Raw genomic sequence first — 20614 nt, forward strand, 5'->3', positions numbered from 1 at the left:
ATATTCATTACACGATAAAACTAGTATGAATTATGTTTGTTTAAAAACTTTTAAGGGGTATAGTTCGGAATTACATTAGTGTTGTTGGTGTGATGTGATGCATTTTTTGTCATTTGTAAGAAGGGTATTTTCGTCATTTCAATGTAAATTAACAGTCAAACAAACTTCCAAAATGCTTGTGTGAGGAGACATAAATTACAGGGACCAAAGTGTAATTTTATTTTAATTATGTTCATAAAAACGTAATAAAAAACAGATAAATTAATTAAACAAAATAAAAACAGTTGTTAGTTCTGGTAAGCTCTGAAACTTGTCTGAAAATCCCAAAGAAATCGATTATCTTTCTCTCTCTTTCAATCTGAATTCAACAAGACCGCAGCTGACCCACCCGTCCTCCTGCCTGCCTGCCCATGGATCCCCCGCCTCTCATCGACTTAAACGACGACGTCGTGGACGTCGTTTCCTCAGCCACTTCCCACTCTTACACTGACCCCTTCGGCACCAAAATCTTCGACCGCTACTTCTCCTCCTCCTCTTCTCCGACAAAATCAAGATCCTCCTACTCCTCAGACGACGACGATTCATCTCAGCCGTCCAATTCCACCATCAAACGCCTCGACTACACGATGCAATTCTTAGACCGGAAGCTCCACCTCAACGAAGGCGGCGGCAATAACAACAAACATTCTTCTTCGTCATCGACTTATCTTCCGGAGTTCATCGCCAAAGGCGGCGAAATTCCCATGTTTAAACCGCCGCTGCGGGCGGCGGTGCATCCTGGGCGGCCGCCGAGTTTAGAGGTGCGGCCGCATCCGCTGCGGGAGAGTCAGGTGGGGTGTTTCTTGAGGACGATTGTGGGGACGGAGAGGCAGCTGTGGGCCGGGGGAGAGAATGGGGTGAGAGTGTGGGAGTTTGGGCAGCTGTATGAGGAGAGTGAGAGTGAGTGTGAGAGTGGGACAGCGCCGTTTAGGGAGTCAGTGAAGGGATTGCCCGGGGTGACGTGTATGGTTGGGGATGAAGGGAGTGGAGCTGTGTGGAGCGGGCATAAGGATGGGAAAGTTCGGTGTTGGAAGATGAAGATGAATGGGTTTGATGATGGGTTTCGAGAGGCATTCGCGTGGCAGGCCCATCGGGGGCCCGTTCTTTCTCTTTGCATTTCTTCTTATGGTATGATCTTTTCAAGCTCTCATATTTCATTTTTCTAAGTTCAACAACATTTCTTTAACTTAACAAGATGATACATTTTTGTGAAGAGTTAGTATCTCAATTCGACGTGGCTGCCTATGTGTCAGTACCATTGATTGTAGGAAACTAAAACACTCATTATCCTATAATTAACATGGTGCTATAGCGCCAACAATGTTGAGATCCAACTTTGATAAGTATAGCGTTACTCATAGATGGATTAGAACTTTGTGAAAAATATAAATGAATAGATTAGTTAGTTCTTAGTTATTAAATAATAGAAGGGTTAGCAGGAAGAGGTTTGAATAGGAAGGGAAATTGAGGTTCTGGGAAAGAGAAATGCATAGATCATTGTAGAGAATACAAGTTTATTTAGGGTATTGCTACCCAATTTTGTGTCCCAGCTCATGTGGTTATCATTATGAGCAACCATAATAGTTGGCATCCAAATTTGGGGTTCCTGACTGTGTAAGTGGAGAAATATTATTTACTAATGCAAAAGTGGTTTCAGGGTAAATTCAGTATTTAAGAAATTCAAGTTTAGGGAAATAAATAGACGAATGGGAAAAAATACAAATATTTTGATCAATTATAACCTTAATAAATTACTAGAATTCATTTAGTCTCAAGATTGTCCATTGATAGAGGTTTTACTATACGAATAATGTTGTACATTCTAAGTGTTATTTCAATTTTTCTTATCTCAAGCGATGTTTCATTCTCAATGGCATTACCTAATCATTTTAATATTAGCTCATTTTTTACATTAGTGTCAAATAGGATTGCACATAATTTGCGATAGAAAATTTGGGATAAGGCTTGGAATGTGTGACATTTTTCTTACTATACTTTCACGACTAAAAGCTGATGTGGTCATGCTATGTTGGAGGTATAAGTCAAAAGCGCTAAGGAGAGATTTTTATAAAAATTTAAAAAAGAAAAATAATCTTGTATTTTTGTGTTGTAGAATTGTAAAAGTGACCAAACTGTTCTCATAAACCATCAATAGCCTGGAGAAAAAATATTATTTCAGTTGTTACTAGATGGCTACTGTCCTGCCCTATGCCATGTCTATCAGAAACTGGTATTTGCATCAATCGAATATAAAATGTCCTCAAGTAGAATTTGCGGAGGATGTCCTAAAATTAATGTGCCTGGGGTCATCTTCTTCTTACAAACAATGACTTGTTATCTACTTAACACATTTTAAGCAAATTGCAAAGATTTCATGCCTTTTCTTTTTGGTCTTCTTCATTTGGAAGAATAAGAACATGCAATCTTGTGTAATTGTTCTCCACTGACAAACAAATCCTGATAGTTATGCTAAATGTCAGCAGCTAGCATTGTGTTAATTTAGATACTTGAAAATGTAAGTACAATTAATTAACTAAACTCACTTGGTCAAGAATTATTTAGGGCAAATTCCATTGCTGGTTCTTTCTAGAGATGATCTGGCTGTCATGTTTGCCATAAGTTGTTATCATGCTTTATTTTTCCCTCACTTTATTTCTCTTGGTTCAGGGGATCTGTGGTCAGGTTCTGAGAACGGTAGTATAAAGGTATGGATGTGGGAAGTAATTGAAAGAGCTCTATTTCTACCAGAAGAGAAAAGGCACATAGCTGCTTCAACAGTGGCGAGGTCATTTATTGACCTCAGGAGCCAAGTTGCTGTAAATGGATTCAATAGTATATTAACTTCAGATATTAAGAACTTGTTATCTGATAAGTGTAGAGCAAAAGTGTGGAGTGCTGGATTTCTGTCATTCGCTCTGTGGTATGTCTAAGTTCTTTATAGTTATGAAGTTCAATAGTGAGCTCTTCTGCATTGTTCTTCATCGGAATATGTTTTACTCTTTATAAACTACATTGTTTTTGAAGCAACATGTTTATTGAGTTGAGATAGTTCTACCTTGGATTTGTCAACCATACAACATTGTTAAGGGTACAATTAAGGGCAATAGCAATCATATTGTATGAATGCATTTGATGTAATTTTCTGAAAGAAAATGGTTTCCTTTTGAAAGTAGGTCATGTTTTGGGCACAGAAGGAATAGTTTATCAGGCAGCTTATAGATTATACATGTATTTCACCTTTTGAAAGCATATATTTGTGATTATTTTGAGTTCATGAAGTCTTTTCTTTTCTTTTTTTTTTTTTTTTTTTTTTTTTTTTTTTTTTAATATGTGATAAAGATTTTTTTTTCATGAAAATCTTATTGTTTATGTTTCGGTAGTGTTGATTGTTTTATGCTAAGAGTTTGCAAACCACAGGGATGCTCGTACAAGGGAGTTACTGAAAGTATTCAATGTAGATGGTCAGATTGAGAATCGAGTGGATATGTCATTAGTACCGGATTTTGCAATGGAAGATGAGGTCAAGATGAAGGTTGTCACTAGTTCAAAGAAAGATAAAATGCAGGGTTCCTTTGGTTTTTTCCAACGTTCACGTAATGCCATAATGGGAGCAGCTGATGCTGTTCGTCGCGTAGCAGCAAAGGGTGGCTTTGGAGATGATACTCGAAAAACTGAGGCAATGGTCTTGACGATTGATGGAATGATTTGGACTGGATGTGCAAATGGCTTAATTGTGCAATGGGATGCAAATGGAATTCGCTTGCAAGATTTTCAGTATTGTTCTTCTGCTGTTCAATGTTTATGTACCTTTGGGTCAAAGATATGGGTAGGTTATGTGAGTGGAGTTGTCCAGGTATTGGACCTTGAGGGTAAACTGATTGGAGGATGGGTAGCTCACAGCAGTCCTGTGATAAAAATGGCTATAGGCGCTGGTTATGTTTTCACCTTGGCTAATCATGGTGGTATACGGGGTTGGAATGTCACATCCCCTGGATGTCTTGATAATACATTGTCTTCAGAGTTGGCTGGAAAGGAGTTTTTATATACACGGATAGAAAATTTGAAAATATTGGCTGGTACATGGAATGTTGGACAAGGGAGAGCTACTACTGACTCACTTATATCATGGCTGGGTTCTGCAGCTTCAGATGTTGGCATTGTTGTTGTTGGATTGCAAGAAGTTGAAATGGGTGCTGGTTTTCTTGCTATGTCTGCTGCAAAAGAAACTGTAAGATATCGTCTTCGCCAAAATTTCTTATCAAGTATGTTGACATATTACATCTATGATCCTTAAAATTTTTAAATCCTTTGAAGAATGTGAAAGGCTTTTCAAGCTTACTGTAAAATCTGATATTCTTCAAGCTACATAGGGTTATATGGGTTCTGTTAGAGTTAGAGGAATATGTCTCGTAAATTCCTTTTTCTGTCAAAGACATGGAAGTCTCTTAGTTCACTTGGTGTTATGCTGTGGTGTGCGAGCATGGGTCATTGTAACTTTTCTTTTCTTTCTTTCTTTCTTCCTTTTTTCCCTTTTTGGCAAACCTATGGGTCAAAGATACTGATGTGGAACAAGTTTTAAAAATTTTGAACCATTATCTGCTGATCTGGGAAATGATGCCTTTAATGTCTATGTATGAAACTGCAAATCTCTACTGTGTAGAGAGTACTCCTTACTAACTGGGAAATGCCTTTTATTTTAACTAAAGAAATTTGTTGGTAGTGGGACTTTGAATATTCACACAGTGGCGGATCCAGCCACTTTTTGGCCCACCCTCAAATTTTTTTTTTTAATATTAATATGTAAATTTATATATTTTGGCCCACCCTAAAAAAAATATTAATGGACAAAAATAGTAATGTATAATAAATTTTTATTTTGGCCCACCCTAAAAGAAATTCCTGGATCCGCTACTGTATTCACATGTATTCTTTCTTTGATAATTTTTGAAGGAAATGCTGCTTACTGTTCTTTAGTACATATATATTTTTCTTTTATTTTTTAAATCCCTTAAATCTATAGGTAGGACTTGAGGGGAGTGCTGTTGGACAGTGGTGGCTGGATGTGATTGGAAAAACATTGGATGAAGGGTCAACTTTTCAACGTGTTGGTTCTAGACAGCTGGCAGGATTACTTATTGCTGTGTGGTGAGTTGTCTATTATAAGAAGACTTGGATGAGCTTTATTTATTTTTTGACAGCTTGGAGAATACCCTTTATTTTTATGTGTTTCTTTACAATGACATGTGGATAGTGGATTCTATTATTATGAGTAGCTCAAACAATTGCATTATATTTATGTTATACAAGGCTGTTCATTTCCTTTTTTTTTTTTTTTTCCCTTTTTCAAATCAATGTTCAGTATGACTGCAACTTAACTTTATTATTTTTTATTTCTTGTTTTTCTATTCTGTTCTTACTGCTGGAAATTTTTCTTATCGGGGTAAAGAAAAGGGGTGGGGTGTTATATATGGTGATGATGCTTAATGCTGTCCTAAAATACATGTAAAACAATGGCTGATTCAATGTCCATGTGATATCAAAACTCCCTATTATGCATATGAACTCACCAATTTCTTTTTTAGCTTAACCAATTTCCCTTTTTTTAGATTCTGTTATCAATTCTGGTTGAGTTACTCTAATGAGTTAATACTTTTCTTTTAGGGTTAGAAATGATCTTAGAGCTTATGTTGGAGATGTTGATGTTGCAGCAGTTCCATGTGGGTTTGGGCGTGCTATTGGTAATAAGGTATGCCAACCATGGCATATTCTACTGATTTGCTCTTTCTGATGGTTGGAAATTGTATCGCTTTCCTGTCATGGTTGTTTAAGAATTACTAAAGAGAAAAACTATGATTTTTGATTCTGTTAAATTTTATGGTGAGACACTTGAATGCAATACATAAGGTGACTGCTTTGCCATTTTTCAAAAAGGAAATTGATGATGAGGGGAGAATGAAATTAGTTAATAAGAGTTTTGAATTATAAACTTTTTTGTCTTCCTTTATCAGAAAAATTTCTGTAGCATTCACTAATTGAAGCATTCTCTATTTCATATACTTCTTAACTGAAAAGCTGCCTTAAAAAGTAACAATCATTGAAGTATGGTATTACAAGCCTTACCTGTATTACTTTCATAAACATAATTAAAAAATGTCGCCATGTGATAATGATATAAAAAAATGAATTTGATTGTTCAATTGCATTGTAAAATTACCTTTTTGTCTTCTTGGACGCAAAATTCATTAATATTATCCAAAATACATAATATTGACATAATTTACTGTCAAAGAAGTAGCCAGAGTATTATCATATTCTGGCATGCGAATTATATGGTTTAGTTTTTGTAGTTCCATCTGAACAATACTTATTATCTATGGTTATTTCCTTTTTTCATTGTTTTTGTTGTTAACATGGCTGAAGTTTGTTCCAGGGTGCTGTTGGCTTAAGAGTTAGAGTGTATGATCGGGTCATGTGCTTTGTCAATTGTCACTTTGCTGCGCATTTAGAAGCCGTTAATCGTCGTAATGCTGACTTTGATCATGTTTACCGGACAATGAACTTTTCCCGACCATCTAACCTTTCCAGTGCCTCAGCTGGTATGGTGCCATACCTGTTATTTTTGTGCACGCTTGCCTGCTCAATGTATTTATTATGGCTTGTTTATAGATCTGGCTTGCCATTGGTCCTTTCTGTTGCAGCTGGGGCTTCGTCTGCTGTTCAGATGCTTCGCAGTTCAAATGTACGTATATAATTTGATTGGTATAGTTGCTACGTTAATCTTAAAGTGCTTTTTATTTCACATTTTCTTTCACTTAGTGCAATCAAGAGATTATGATTTCACAGGCTATGAGTGGCCAATCTGTAGAAGGAATGCCTGAGTTATCTGAGGCAGACATGTTCATTTTTCTTGGCGACTTTAATTACCGGCTTGATGGAATATCTTATGATGAAGCAAGGGATTTTGTTTCCCAAAGATGCTTTGATTGGCTTAGAGAAAGGGATCAACTCCGAGCAGAAATGGAAGCTGGGAATGTCTTCCAGGGAATGAGAGAAGCTGATATTAGATTTCCTCCCACGTACAAGTTTGAAAGACACCAAAATGGTTTAGCAGGTACTCTTTCCCATAAAATGTTTGAGTTGATCACGGATTGTGTAACGAACTTTCTGGAGTTTGAACATTAAATGATTTCTGCTGGATAGTTCATGCCCCATTAATAAAAGTCCCATGGAGTCATGGTGATGAGACTTTTTTTGTTGGCCCAAAAACACACATGTAATTAGACCCATTAGTAATTTTTTTCCTTGACTGTGAGAGTCTAATTATTATAAATGAAAACTGAAAATCGATAAATAATTTGAGATCAGTGTTGTAAAAAAACATTTGAGAGATTAGTAAGATGACTGCTGGGAGTAATTGATTGTTATGTTGATGGAAGTGATAGGTAATGCACTATTTTGTTGAGAGTTTTTTCTGTAATTAGCTTTGCTAAACCTTTCTGGTCTTGTGTTAACTGTCTTTTTACAGGGTACGATTCTGGTGAAAAGAAGCGCATTCCTGCCTGGTGTGACAGAATTTTATACCGTGATAGCCGCTCAACTTTGGGATCTGAATGCAGTTTAGACTGTCCTGCTGTCTCTTCAATTCTACAGTAAGTTTTCACAGTAGTGTTGTTTTCTTCCTATGCATATGATCAACTGATGTCTAGAGGATATGCATATTGCCTTGAATAATTCTTGCGACCTATGTTTTTTGTTTATATTTTTTTGGACAGGGCCCATTGTGGATCACATTTTCAGCACTACAATAGCACAATGAACACACTCTTTATACGTGCATATTTTGCAGTGCACACATTCATCTTGTCCCTTTATTTTTTATTTTTTTTTAAATTTTGTGGAAAGACTAACATCTCTACTTTAATAGGTATGAGGCTTGCATGGATGTAACGGACAGTGATCACAAGCCAGTCCGTTGCATATTCAGTGTTGATGTTGCTCGAGTTGATGAGTCAGTAAGGAGACAAGAGCTTGGTGAGATAATGGAGTTGAATGAGAAAATTAAATTCATTCTTGAAGATTTATGCCAGATTCCGGAAACTATTGTCAGTACAAACAACATTATCATTCAAAACCAGGACACTTCCATTCTGCGTGTAACAAATAAATGCGGGGAAAATGATGCTTTCTACGAAATAATATGTGAAGGTCAGTCCACCGTAAAGGAGGATGGACAAGCATCAGATCGTTATCCAAGAGGGTCGTTTGGCTTTCCTAGATGGCTTGAGGTATGTTCTTTGCTTCCAAAAAACGTGAATATTTCCATTCACCTCTTAGAGCTCCGGTTTACTTACCTATAACTATTTAGATATCTTTAAGAGAACAAAGTTACTCTTGCCATTTAACCCTTGCCTTTTGCTGTTTTATTGAATCTGATTTTAAAGTTTATTTGTATATTTACCTCCATTACGACCAGGTCATACCAGCAACAGGCGTTATCAAACCAGATCATACAGTGGAATTGTCAGTTCACCATGAGGACTTCCAGACCCTTGAAGAGTTTGTTGATGGAGTGCCACAAAATTGGTGGTGCGAAGACATGAGAGACCAGGAAATTATTCTGATAGTTAAGGTTCGTGGCAGATACTCACCTGACACAAAAAATCATCGTGTCCGTGTGTGCCACTGTTATTCAGCAAAGACGAAAAAGGTTGATGATAAACCTAATGAATCTGGACAAGTTCAAGGAAATGTCCTTCCCCGGTCTGACTACCAACGTCTTAGCAGTTCCTTCGAATTTGTTGATCAGATGCGAAATTTGCATAGTCTTTAGAAGCAACAATGACATTTATCTGCACAAGATTGCCTGCAACTGTTGATTACTCTATTATGAATATTAGCATGCTTTACTGAAGCGATTGACTCCATGTCAACGAGTATCGTCATTGTACATAGCGAGGATTTGGGTTGCGTCTTACGCCTTTCAGATGTTTCATTCAGCCTTCCTGGTGCCAATTTTTGAACGTCTATCGATTCTTCAGCTAAGTATGAGCCGTTCTTGTAGTAATTTCTTGGGATTGAATCGGACTCGGATGCGCAAATGTACAGAAATAGCAAACACATCAAGCAGCTGGGAGGTGTGAATTTTGTTTTTTTCTTCAAATTTTCAAATCCTAATTGTTGGAGTAAATTATACGATTAACAGAGTAAAGAAGAAAAATATGTAAAAAGAACACTTAAAAGTTCTGTGCTTGTGTTTATGTTGTTGTTAGTTATTACTGTTATAATACTGTAATCTTGGGTTTGTTAAATGAAATTATTCATTAAGAAATTAATTAATTAATTATGTCTGTAATATTACATCATTTTGTCAAAATCATTATTTTCTTTATTTATTATATCACATTCTGTTGTGAAAGGCAAAATATAATTAATACAATTAAAAAAAAAAAAAATTAAATGGCCAAGGCCTTGACCATGTTCGACGAAAAGCTCAGGGTGGATTAAGAGTCTGTTTGGTTGGGTTTATTTTCTAGTCAAAAGAGCTTATTTAAGGGAAGTGATTTTAACCTGCATCGAATTGATCGATATTCCCTTTTCTTAAAATTATTTTTGTTTCGGCAAGTTTAGCCTTAATGACATGATAATTTTTAAATACACTAATTCTCTATTTCAGATTTTAATCATTGTTTTAAAAACCGGACCGGAGGATAACCCGTTCTGCTGGTCGGATCACGGTTCAACCGGTTCAATCGGTTAGACCGCTGGTTGGACTGGTGACGTCATCACACATCATGATGACGTTAACACGTTTTAAAATCATACTGTTATATACTAAGTGCTAATCTAACATTTCAAATTCCTCTTCCAGCAAGTTGAGTAATTAGCAGCTGGCCTCCTAACCATTACAACTGACTTATTGAAACTTTATTTGTATTACAACAACTACAAGATTAAAATATTTACAGCACCCACGTAAATAGGTTGTGTAATGGCAACAAACTGGGATTGTACATTGTCCCCAATTCTTTACACTAAAGCATGAACAGTTTATGGTTTCCAAATGATAAAAGGGATGAGTAAAATTTCAAAATCTGGATTCACACTATTTCAAAACAAAAGCAAAAATGATAAAATAAACATAAAGTAGATCTTTTTATTTGCATATAAAAGTTATACAGTGGCTTGAATTCTAGTTTTGAAAATGCCTCTTATTAATACAAATAAAATTATATGACAGCCAAGGCATAAATAATTCATAAGTTTGGAAATCACAGAGCTTGAAGGACATCCAAAGACACACCTTCAAATGATTGAATCCATATGGCAAAATGTTACCAAAATTCACAAACAATCCACTATCTGCAACGCATCATTCAGAAAGGGTAATATGAGAGTACTAAGATTGTAATATATACTTCCCATACATCACTTCCACCCAAACACCAACAGCACCAAACAAAGTCAGAAACAATTCCATGCCAAAAATAATCTCCATACATCACTTCCACCCAAACAGCAACATCACCAAACAAACAGTTGCTTAAAAATTGTACAATAAAATATCCAGTACTGCCCGGATAATGGGGTGCGATTTCTGTTAATAAATTGTAGCTCAAACAGTCAAACTTACTCTCTATTAAAAAAGGACAAAGAGAAAGCACACATTTTAGATTTCACAGCAAAGGTCCCGAAGATTACAACTCACCTTGAATCAAGTTGGATTGTCAAGACATGCATGCCAATCAGCCTTCATGCATCGATTTTCGGCGAGGTAGGAATGGGTTGTTGATTTCCGGCGAGGGAGGAACGCGTCATCGCGATTTCCGGGGAGGGAGGAACGCGTCGTTGCGATTTCAGAGACTGGAGTTGCGATCGATTTCAACAACGAATGGTAGTGATTTCAACAAGGGATGGTTGCGATTCGTGATATTTTTCTGATTTTCGCGATTTCATTCAAATTTTTTTAAAGATTTTTGCGCGTAGAGGAACTGAGGAAGAAGAAATGCGCAGCGCAAAGGGAGAAAGTGAGAAATTTAGGGTTTTTTCATTTTTTAGATTGGGTCGGTTTTTCTTATGGTCCGGTTGGACCAACGATCCAGCACTGTTTACACGGTCCAATGACGGGTTAAAGCAGTTTATTACGCAATAACGGGTTTTATGCTGACTCGAACCGGAAACGTGACCGGTTCACGGTCCAATTGGTTGGACCGGCCAGTCCGGTCCGGCTTTTAAAACAGTGATTTTAATTTTAATTTTTAACCCTTAATTCTTACATAAACCTAAATCTTAGTTTTCTGAAGCATTGAAACATTCTTTTAAACCCTAAATAACATGGACATGTATTACTATAAGCCAGGGGCAGAGCCAGGGAATTTATACTGGGGGAGAGCCGGAGAGGGGGCCAAAATGGCATGTTGAATGAATTAAGGGCTGAGTGAGGAATTAGGAAGTTATGCCATGGGGGCCAAAGTGTGAAATCCAGAAACTGGGGTAGCCAGAGAAAACTTAATATAAAGGGACGAAAATGATACCTTTCTATATAAAATTAAAAAAAAAAAAATTTTGGGAGTTGGCCAACCCCAGCTTTCATGCAGCTTCTTCCTGACTAAATTATGGAAAAAGTAATCACATATCTAGATGTATGTGAATCTGAAGAAGAAAAAAAGGTAGTTTTAAATTTGAAATTGGGAAAAAAAAGATATAACTAAATAAAAAAATATAATTAAGAAATTGAGAAAAAATAGTGTTAACAAAAATCCTAATTAAGTTTGAAATTAAGGAAAAACGGCGTAAATAAAAACCTTAATTAAACTTAGATTTATTTTCGGTATTAAAAAGAATTTTTTAAAATATAATAGAGGTGTATTTAGCAATAAGGGATAATGATCAATTTGATGGGGGCTAGGGATAGCAATGGGGCGGCGGGGCCGAGGATCCCATTCCCCGTCCCTGCCCCATCCAACGGGAAAAATCGCCATTGGGATTATCTAATGGGGGCTAAAGATCACTTTACTTTATTAAAGCTTTAAGCACTTTTGAAAATTTTTAGATTATTTGATTGCATTTTAAATGTGTTTATAGAATTTTAAATAAGCTATTTTACGGTTTATTAGAGAAGCTCACATTTTGATTTTATTTAGAGTGTTGAAATTTAAAAAATATCCTTAATCAATTTTATAAATTTATTCTTGTCTATTAAAACCCTTTATGGTAAATTAATATTGGAAAACTCTTTTACATTTTTCTTAATCAAAGAACTATCAAAATTTTCTTAAAAGCTTCACTCATATAAACTCTATTGTAATAAAGTCTTATTCCATAAGCTTTACTCGAAGAAACCATACCAAATAGATCCTAAATCCTTTTCTAGATTAGTCTATAGAGGTCTTATTGAAAACAAAGAAATCTAGTAAATTATTTCTACAATAAACTATATTAATAAATCATAAAATAATTGTAAAATTGCAAAGATGACGATGTAACTTTTAAAGTGGAAACACGACAATGCAAAAAAAATTAATGATTTCTTTTTGGTCCATCCCTGTCAACAGACAGTTGAACTTGGAACCATTAATAATCGTAAGTCCAATTTAATTGATGAGTTAGCTGCTGCTACAGCATATATATATATATATAAGAACATTCGTTAGACTTTGATAGTTAGCTGGAGTAAGATTTTATATAAATTATGAAGGTTCATTTCGATTTCAATTATCTAATCTGAATAATTTTCTCACTGTTGTTGTTGCTTGGTGAGATCGATGGACATGGCAGTTGTAGAGAACAAGCAAGTGATATTCAGGGATTATATAGACAAAGAGAGAGTTCCCAGAGAGACAGACATGGAAATCAGAATTGGTGAAATTAAGCTCAAGGCACCAAAAGGGTCTGGATTGTTTTTGGTCAAGAATTTGTATCTTTCTTGTGACCCTTACATGAGAGGCCTCATGACCAAGTTCCAGGGCTCTCCTCATCCTCCTTTTGTCCCCGGAAAGGTAATAATCTACTATGAATTTTGTCAGGTCCATGCTTAAACACCATTGAGGCCTATGCCCCTTAAAATGGTAAAACCAGTACCGGAAAACACAACTTCTGCTATGTGCAGGTCGTTCTCGCCACAAAATTGGACACCCGCAGTTTGCCAGCGGGCTACCCTTGTTTAACCTGATTTTTTTTTTCTTTTTTTAAACGAATCCAGTAGTATTTAAGTGACAAATTTAATGTCAAAATATCCTGACAACGGAATATTGTTATATATGTTTGTTGAACTGGAAAACGTTATGAAGACGACAGCATATCTACGAATGATATTTAATAACATATGGTGTACATTTTGATGAACAGGTGATTCAAGTATTCGGTGTGGCGAAGGTGGTGGATTCTGATAACCCTAATGTCAAGCCAGGAGATATGATTTCAGGGTTCACTGGTTGGGAAGAATACAGCTTGATAAAGAGACCTGAGCAGCTTACAAAAATTGAACCAGATGACGAAATTCCTCTCTCCTATCATGTTGGTCTTCTCGGTACGTTTTGATATTTAATTTTTGACGTTCGAAATATATTCATCAAGTCATTGAACAATAATATTTTCACGGATATCACAGGCATGCCTGGTTTTACGGCTTATGCTGGATTTTAAGAGGTTTGTAAACCTTAAAAAGGCGATTAGGTTCTTGTCTCCGCCGCTGCCGGAGCTGTTGGGCAACTTGTTGGCCAGCTTGCTAAGTTGCACGGTTGCTATGTAGTTGGAAGCGCTGGAAGTAACGAAAAAGTAATAATCTGCATGCATGCCGTGGTTGAAATATTTTTGAGAACTATTTTGAAATACAATTCTAAAAATTACTTTAATTTAAAAAATTAAAAATAAAAATACATTTTCTCATTGTTAAAATGATTTAAAAAGAGAGGATATTTTTACTGCAATACAAAAGTTTAATCCCAAGGGATTGGCTTAAACGGTTAAGGAGGTTTACTTCATTTCTTGAGTTTTTGGGTTCAAATTTTGGGACCACCTACCACAAATGGTTTATCTGGTCCTTTGTGTTTATAGGGTATTTAATAAACCTCGGAGATTAGTTCACTTTTTTTCAAACACCTCGATTACCAAAAAAAAATTTAAAAGTTTATGAAATTCTATTAACTTCACTTGTTTTTTTTTTTTTTTTGGTTTCATGTGATCATAATATATTTGGGTTATTTCTTCTACTCTTCTGATGAGTAATTATATATATGCCATAGGCTCCACTGAAAGCTAATATTAATCTTAATTTGTCTTTTATTTAGGTTGATGTCCTAAGAAATAAGCTTAGTTTTGACGAAGCTTTTAACTACAAGGAAGAACCAGACCTGTATGCAGCTTTAAAAAAGTCAGTGATAACTGACATCCATAGGATTTGGTTTGGATTTTTGGAGATTTTCAATCCTAAAGCCATCATAAGGTAAGATTCTAGCAAAAAGAGTGTGATTAAACTCTCAAGTTTTAAATTCTTATGGTTTTTATATGATTTAGGTCCAAGAGGAAAAGATTTAGAGCAAAAAGGGAAGTGATCTCACATATTCAAGATAAGTAAACCTAGTTTGAACCTTAATTTGAGCAAGACTTGTGTTGAATGAAATATTGCATGTTTTTATGTGATGATATGAGAGAATTATTGGCTATTTTTGATGTTTAATGATGTATAAATTATAGCAATGAGAAGTAGTATATGGTTATGTGATAATTTGGTGAAGTTGTAGAAGATTTTGTGTTGAAATTTTTGGAGTGTAGAGAAGTGAGAAATTCGACCAGGTTTGATACTAAATTTAGTGAGTTTTTTCCTCACAATTTGGTTGAATTAGAGAGTTGTGGAAGTGTAGCCAACATGGTAGTTGCATTTGCATATGAAGTGTTTGATAAAAATCTAAAGAGAAATTGCATGCATGAGTTGGTTAAACCCTAATGAAGAAAGGGTTAGAGAAAGGCAAGAATTGAAGTTTAATGATAATCAATGGAATTAGTTGTATCATGGGTTTTTAACATATTACATGTTTTCACAGGGGAGAATGATTAGGAAAGGTTAGGGAGTAAGTGGAGGTAAATAGGTAGGGAAAAACCTTAAAGTAGGCATGTTACCATGGTTGCCCTATCAAATCCGTGGCCTTCTGAGTGATTTTTGGGCATCTTACCTATCTAACTGGGTTGAGACCTAAACATAAAAGTTGTAGCCCTTTCTCTAAGCTTTAAAAAGAGACTAAGACCATAGTAATCCGATTTGTATAACTCAAGATATGTCTTTTTGAATATAACATGTGCAGAATGACTACCTCAAAAGTGCTTCCACTTTATTAGTTTATTTTTAGTCCAATAATCTATGATTGATTCCAAGTATGAAAATGATGCTTAAAGGGTTGTGAAGCATATTTTAATGAGTGGTCTTTGTGATTATTTAATGATTGTATGAACATATACATTTGATGTAATGAATGACCATGGAGGCTATATGTAATATGTTATATATTACCCAAGTATGAGCTTGTGTATGTATAAACAAACCTAAGGATGATATGTTTCTATGAGTTTGTTATGCATTTAAGAAATGGTCATGATGAAATGATATGTTCATATATGGAAAGTGTATGTTTTTAAAGAATGCAAGTGTAGAATTTCCATAGCTTGGAAATTCATGTTGAAATACGTATAGTATCTCTTTCTATTCTCTTTCTCTAGCATGCTATAATATAGGGTTTTTGCGATGGGGAACTCGTGAGTGACAGAGATGCCCACATACAAGCCGCCACGAGCGAGCGGCATCAACAGAGAGATACAATATTTGTACAGTTTGTGAGTAGTGTATGTGGATGAGGATTATACCCAGTAGAGCATACCTACATGCACGCCGCCACGAGCGAGCGGCCATAGCAGAGAGATACAGTACTTGTACAATCTGTGAGTAGTGCATGTAAATGAGGACTGTACCCACTCACATGGCCAGGGTTCCAAATCCATGCATCAACCTAGTCTGATCGGCAAACCAGAATAGAAGAAAGAAAAGAAAGAGAAGCAGAGAAGAAAAGAAAGAGATACAACATAAAAGAAAGAGAAACAGAAGAGAATGAAGAATATTATCAAAGAATAAAGTGAGAAAAAGAAAAATTAGAATATGAGTAACGGAGGAAACACAGTAGTGCAGTTTGGGTTACTTACTGAGTAATTAATGCTCACTCCATTATTTTACTGTTTTGTAGGTACTAGATGATTTACGACCGGTTGGGACGTCAAGAAGCGGAGGAGTTTTGGCGGCACTATTCAAGATTACCTTATACTTACTAAAGTATATCAGTATTTTGTGTATATATTTATATGAATTAAAAATTAGAATTTTTGGATTTACATTATGTATATATGTTTGTAAAAGTTATTTAGTGGATTTTATCTTATATTTCTTAAAAAATTACTAGCTATACAGTATATAACATTTTTGGTATTAGAACAGCGTCTGGATGATACAAAACCTTCATGAACTCTGATTGACTCTTGCTGGCGTGAGCTTACATCAGCCCTGATATTTTAGGCATAACACGTCTTAAAGTTTTTAATGTTAAGATTGACGATAAATAACAGATAGCTGACGAAACAAATATAATAACAATAGAAGTGATTGCTTACCGTTAGTTTACACATTAAGAATTTCTGCCGAATGTGGCCTATATATATATATAACTTTCATTTTCAGAAGTTTCTGCATGTATAAATAATCTGCATGGAACTTCTCATCATGCATGTTTAGCATTAATTAGTTATTTAATTATAATATTTGTGGAATTTTCGTAAACTTCTAATACTATATATAATTATGATTACAATATATATAATTAAACAGATGCTTTCCCCAAGGGATCGACATCTACTTCGACAATGTGGGGGGAGCCATGCTTGATGCAGTGCTGCTGAACATGAGGGTTCATGGGCGAATCGCAGTTCGCGGGATGGTGTCTTTTCACAGCTACGACGATCATGAAGGCATCCATAACTTGTTCAATCTCACTCCGAGGCGCATCACCATGAGAGGATTTCTACAGTCTGATTACTTGCATTTGTATCCGCAGTTCCAGGAACATATTGTTGCCAATTACAAGCAGGGAAAAATTTCTTATCTTGAAGCTGTGAGTGAGGGTTTGGAAAGTGGCCCTGCTGCTTTTGTTGGATTGGTTTCCGGCAACAATTTTGGTAAGCAGGTCGTCCGAGTAGCTCTGAATGATTCTCCATTACTGGGTTTATAGAGTTTCTTGTTTTAGCAAGAGTTTTTTAGAATAAATTTGTCAAGGAAGAGTTTTATTTTTTTTAGCTATGGTAATTGGTCACCCCTTAGTACAATTCGAACTCAAGACTAGAGGCGTTTTTAACCATGCGTCCCTCTATCCATGCTGCCGCAAACGGGTGGTTGAAGAGTTTTATTATATCTCCCATATCACACACCAATGAATTTATGTTACGTTTGAATTTTTTCACATTCATCTCTCTTTTCATCGAATATAATTGATAATTATTTAATTTAACATGTATGCATTTTCTTTTGATATCAGATCATAAATAACTCTCCAAGTTTGGAAATATGAATTGATGGATCTACTAAAATATATTCGGGAGACTATAAAATCACTACTACTCAATTATATTCCTTCTGTTTTCATACTTTGTTGGTGCTTTGATAAATAAAGCAATAGAGGCAATGGTGGACCATAATTAACTTTGTATTCAAGAATATTATATTTGACTTCAAAATTATAAGTTTTATGGGCAATACTACACTTAAAAAGCATCTCTAAAGGATACGATCAGGGGTGGACCTGACAATAAAACTTAGGAGGTCAAAAGTTAAAGTAACAATTAACATAAATATGAATAAAAATAAACACAAATATTTGTATTAATAAAATTGTCATTAACTAATACATTTATAATTGTGGGATTTTATCTTTTGAAAATATTGTACGACTTCATTATCAATACAATCAAATATATTTTTCTATATATACACAACTAAACTATTATTCAACTATTAATTACTCATTTTGTTTTACAAATGATTATTCACAACATTCATTGTTGAAAATGCTCTCTCTACACTAATAGTGGCAATCGATAAAATCAATTCTAATTTTATCAACAAATAAACTAATGTAAATACTCTATCTTTCTTAGTTTCAATCGTCACTCTTGCAAGATCTCTAATCTCATTCAATTCCATAAATTTGACGTTAGAGTGTACATCCAAAATGTAAATATCAAATTGAGAATCAAGTGCTATGAGTTTTAAATTATAAAAATCTTTTGAATAAAGTTCAACAAGGCGTATCAATTTTTGCTTATCAAAAGCAACCAAATTTTTATTTGGACATAAGCATGCCAAACAAATAAGTAATTCAGTGTTTACCTCATTGAAACGATTATTAAACTCTTGAAACTGCATATCTAGGACACTATAAAATACTTCAATATGGTAATGATGCACGTTTGTGATACCTTTAGTCTTCCGTTGTGATCATCCTTGAATAAAAAAATTGTCATCCATATTTGGAATATCAATGCAAGTTTGGCACAAAAGGAACAAACTTTGCTAAGTAAATTCTCCCATCCACCATCCCTCATTAATTATAAAGCTTGCTTACACACTTTAACTAAATTCATAATATATATTTACAATATCTTGATCTTTTCTTTGTAGTGCTTGAGAAAATTCATTTGTAAAACTAAGTAAATCTTTCATCATAAATAGACTAAACACAATTAAATGATTGCATAAATTTCAATATATTATTAGAGAAAAATAGGGATTGGAGAGATGGAGTGAAGCAAGTTGGACAAGAGAAAAAGTTGGGATTGGGGGAAAAAAAGGGAAATGATATTATTAGAGAAAGTTAAAATTTTTAATTAATTTAATTTACTGTAATTTTGTAATTTAGTTTCTTTATGAGGCAAAATTGAAAAAAAAAACCCAAGTGGGGTTACTTGACCCCACGTGACCCCATGTGGGTCCGCCCCTGGATACGACATCAACAATACGATAAGTTAATACGTGCATGTTATATAAAAATTTAATATATACCTTGTTTATTAATTATTAAGATAAAGAAAAGAGAAAAAACAAAAAACAAAAAAACAAAACCATCATTGAGTGGCTTGATGGTAAAAGAGAAAAGGAGAATCTAAGTTTATATGGTCTCCCAAGTAATTTTAGTCCTTACGGCTGCTAAAAGGAGTGACCACTGTCCATTGGAGCTTGTACTTTTTATTTATATAAAATATGCTCATTGGAGATGCTCTTACAACCTAATTTCACAAATTTTCTCTCATAACCCCGACGTGATAGCTCGCAATTAGTCAACTTGCAATGAGTCCCGTTTACCCAGGGGCGAATCCAACCCTTTTGAGGCTAGGCCTAGGCCTACCCTCAAGTTTTAAAAAAAAAGAATTATTAATATATAGACCCACAAAAATTACTATTAATGTATATACCCAGGCTTACCTTCAGATTTAAAAAAAATGAGAATTATTATACATATATCTAGGCTTGCAAAAAACTTGCTATGTGTGTATATATATATATATATAGCCCACATTATATTAAAAATTTAATACTCTCTCCACTCTTCTTCTTCACGGCTCTACTTGTTTTTTATGATTTTATCCTCAAAATTCTTTACTCTCTCATTCTCTTTTTCTCTTCCTCATGCTATTCGATCTTAAAACTTTTGAAGATTGAAATGGTTGAAGCTTTCACTACTCAAGGTGTCACAATTAGCTTTGTTTTTTTGTTTTATCAGTATTAGGTATGCGTATTGCTCAATTCAATTTAGTTTATTTTATGGTTGAATCATTTTTTTTTTTTTTTTTTTTTTTGGTTTGTAGAGGTTTTTTATTTTAATTTGAGGGGAAAAAATATGGATCTTGTGAGTTTATTTTGTGTTTTGTGTCTAAAAATGAATTTGCTTTCCCAAATTAAAACCTTAAATATAGTTTAAAGGACGTTATTCTTTACCCTTCACCGACCACTTTCCTACATTTCAAAAGTCACCATTCTGCTCCTCAAAATAATTAAAGAAATTTGAGTTATTATTTATATTTATATCAAGAAAATTCTTTTTTTATTTTTTATTAATTCATATTAAAAATCAACACAAGTTGACTTGATTTAAGTTTTGGTTGACTTTGGCTTAAGTTAGGTTTGATCAAAGTCATTACATTAATATTATAATCTTTGGAAGCCAACAAAAAAAAAAAAAAAAAAAAAAAATTAAAATTAAATGAAGGTTTTGCTCAAGGTTTACTTAACACATTTATTCAAAATTTTGCTTCTCATAGATTTATTCAAATAGGAAAGTATTGTGTTATTGCAATCTTTTCTCTCAGGTTTTTGATATTGTATTATTTTATTTGCTTAAGGTTTGATGATTTTTTAAATTTTTCACTAGTTGTTTAACAAACAATGATGAAGCTGCGGAGGCCCCCCTCGACAAAAATCTTGGATCCGCTACTGCGCTTGCCCAATTGCAACTATCACATCGGGATTACGAGATTTGTGAGATTGAATTGT

At 34.6% G+C, this 20614-nt stretch overlaps 1 protein-coding gene and 1 pseudogene across 2 annotated transcripts; both read left to right on the forward strand.

Moving 5' to 3' along the window:
• The first annotated feature begins 284 nt into the window (after window positions 1–284).
• Window positions 285–9354, forward strand: LOC116146528 (type II inositol polyphosphate 5-phosphatase 15). Of its 2 annotated transcripts, XM_031431941.1 has the most exons (11): window positions 285–1167; window positions 2707–2959; window positions 3457–4267; window positions 5060–5184; window positions 5701–5785; window positions 6470–6635; window positions 6738–6778; window positions 6883–7150; window positions 7565–7688; window positions 7964–8324; window positions 8513–9354. In XM_031431941.1, the coding sequence occupies exons 1-11, from the start codon at window positions 411–413 to the stop codon at window positions 8867–8869; spliced, it is 3348 nt and encodes a 1115-aa protein (XP_031287801.1). In that variant the 5' UTR covers window positions 285–410; the 3' UTR covers window positions 8870–9354. The 2 variants fall into 2 exon arrangements, with proteins under 2 accessions (XP_031287801.1, XP_031287800.1); XM_031431940.1 differs by having other exon boundaries at window positions 6470–6778.
• Window positions 9355–12800: 3446 nt separating this feature from the next.
• LOC116146578 lies at window positions 12801–17300 on the forward strand (annotated as a pseudogene).
• Window positions 17301–20614: the final 3314 nt, after the last annotated feature.

The sequence above is a fragment of the Pistacia vera genome, unplaced genomic scaffold (assembly GCF_008641045.1).
Source record: "Pistacia vera cultivar Batoury unplaced genomic scaffold, PisVer_v2 Contig479, whole genome shotgun sequence".
Classification (NCBI taxonomy): domain Eukaryota; kingdom Viridiplantae; phylum Streptophyta; class Magnoliopsida; order Sapindales; family Anacardiaceae; genus Pistacia; species Pistacia vera.

Bases quoted from the DNA above. Each gene is read 5' to 3' on its own strand.
- LOC116146528 (XM_031431940.1), top strand. From the start codon at position 411: ATGGATCCCCCGCCTCTCATCGACTTAAACGACGACGTCGTGGACGTC. The intron at 4,268-5,059 runs GTAAGATATCGT...TTAAATCTATAG, and splicing joins TGTCTGCTGCAAAAGAAACT to GTAGGACTTGAGGGGAGTGC. The intron at 5,185-5,700 runs GTGAGTTGTCTA...CTTTTCTTTTAG, and splicing joins GGATTACTTATTGCTGTGTG to GGTTAGAAATGATCTTAGAG.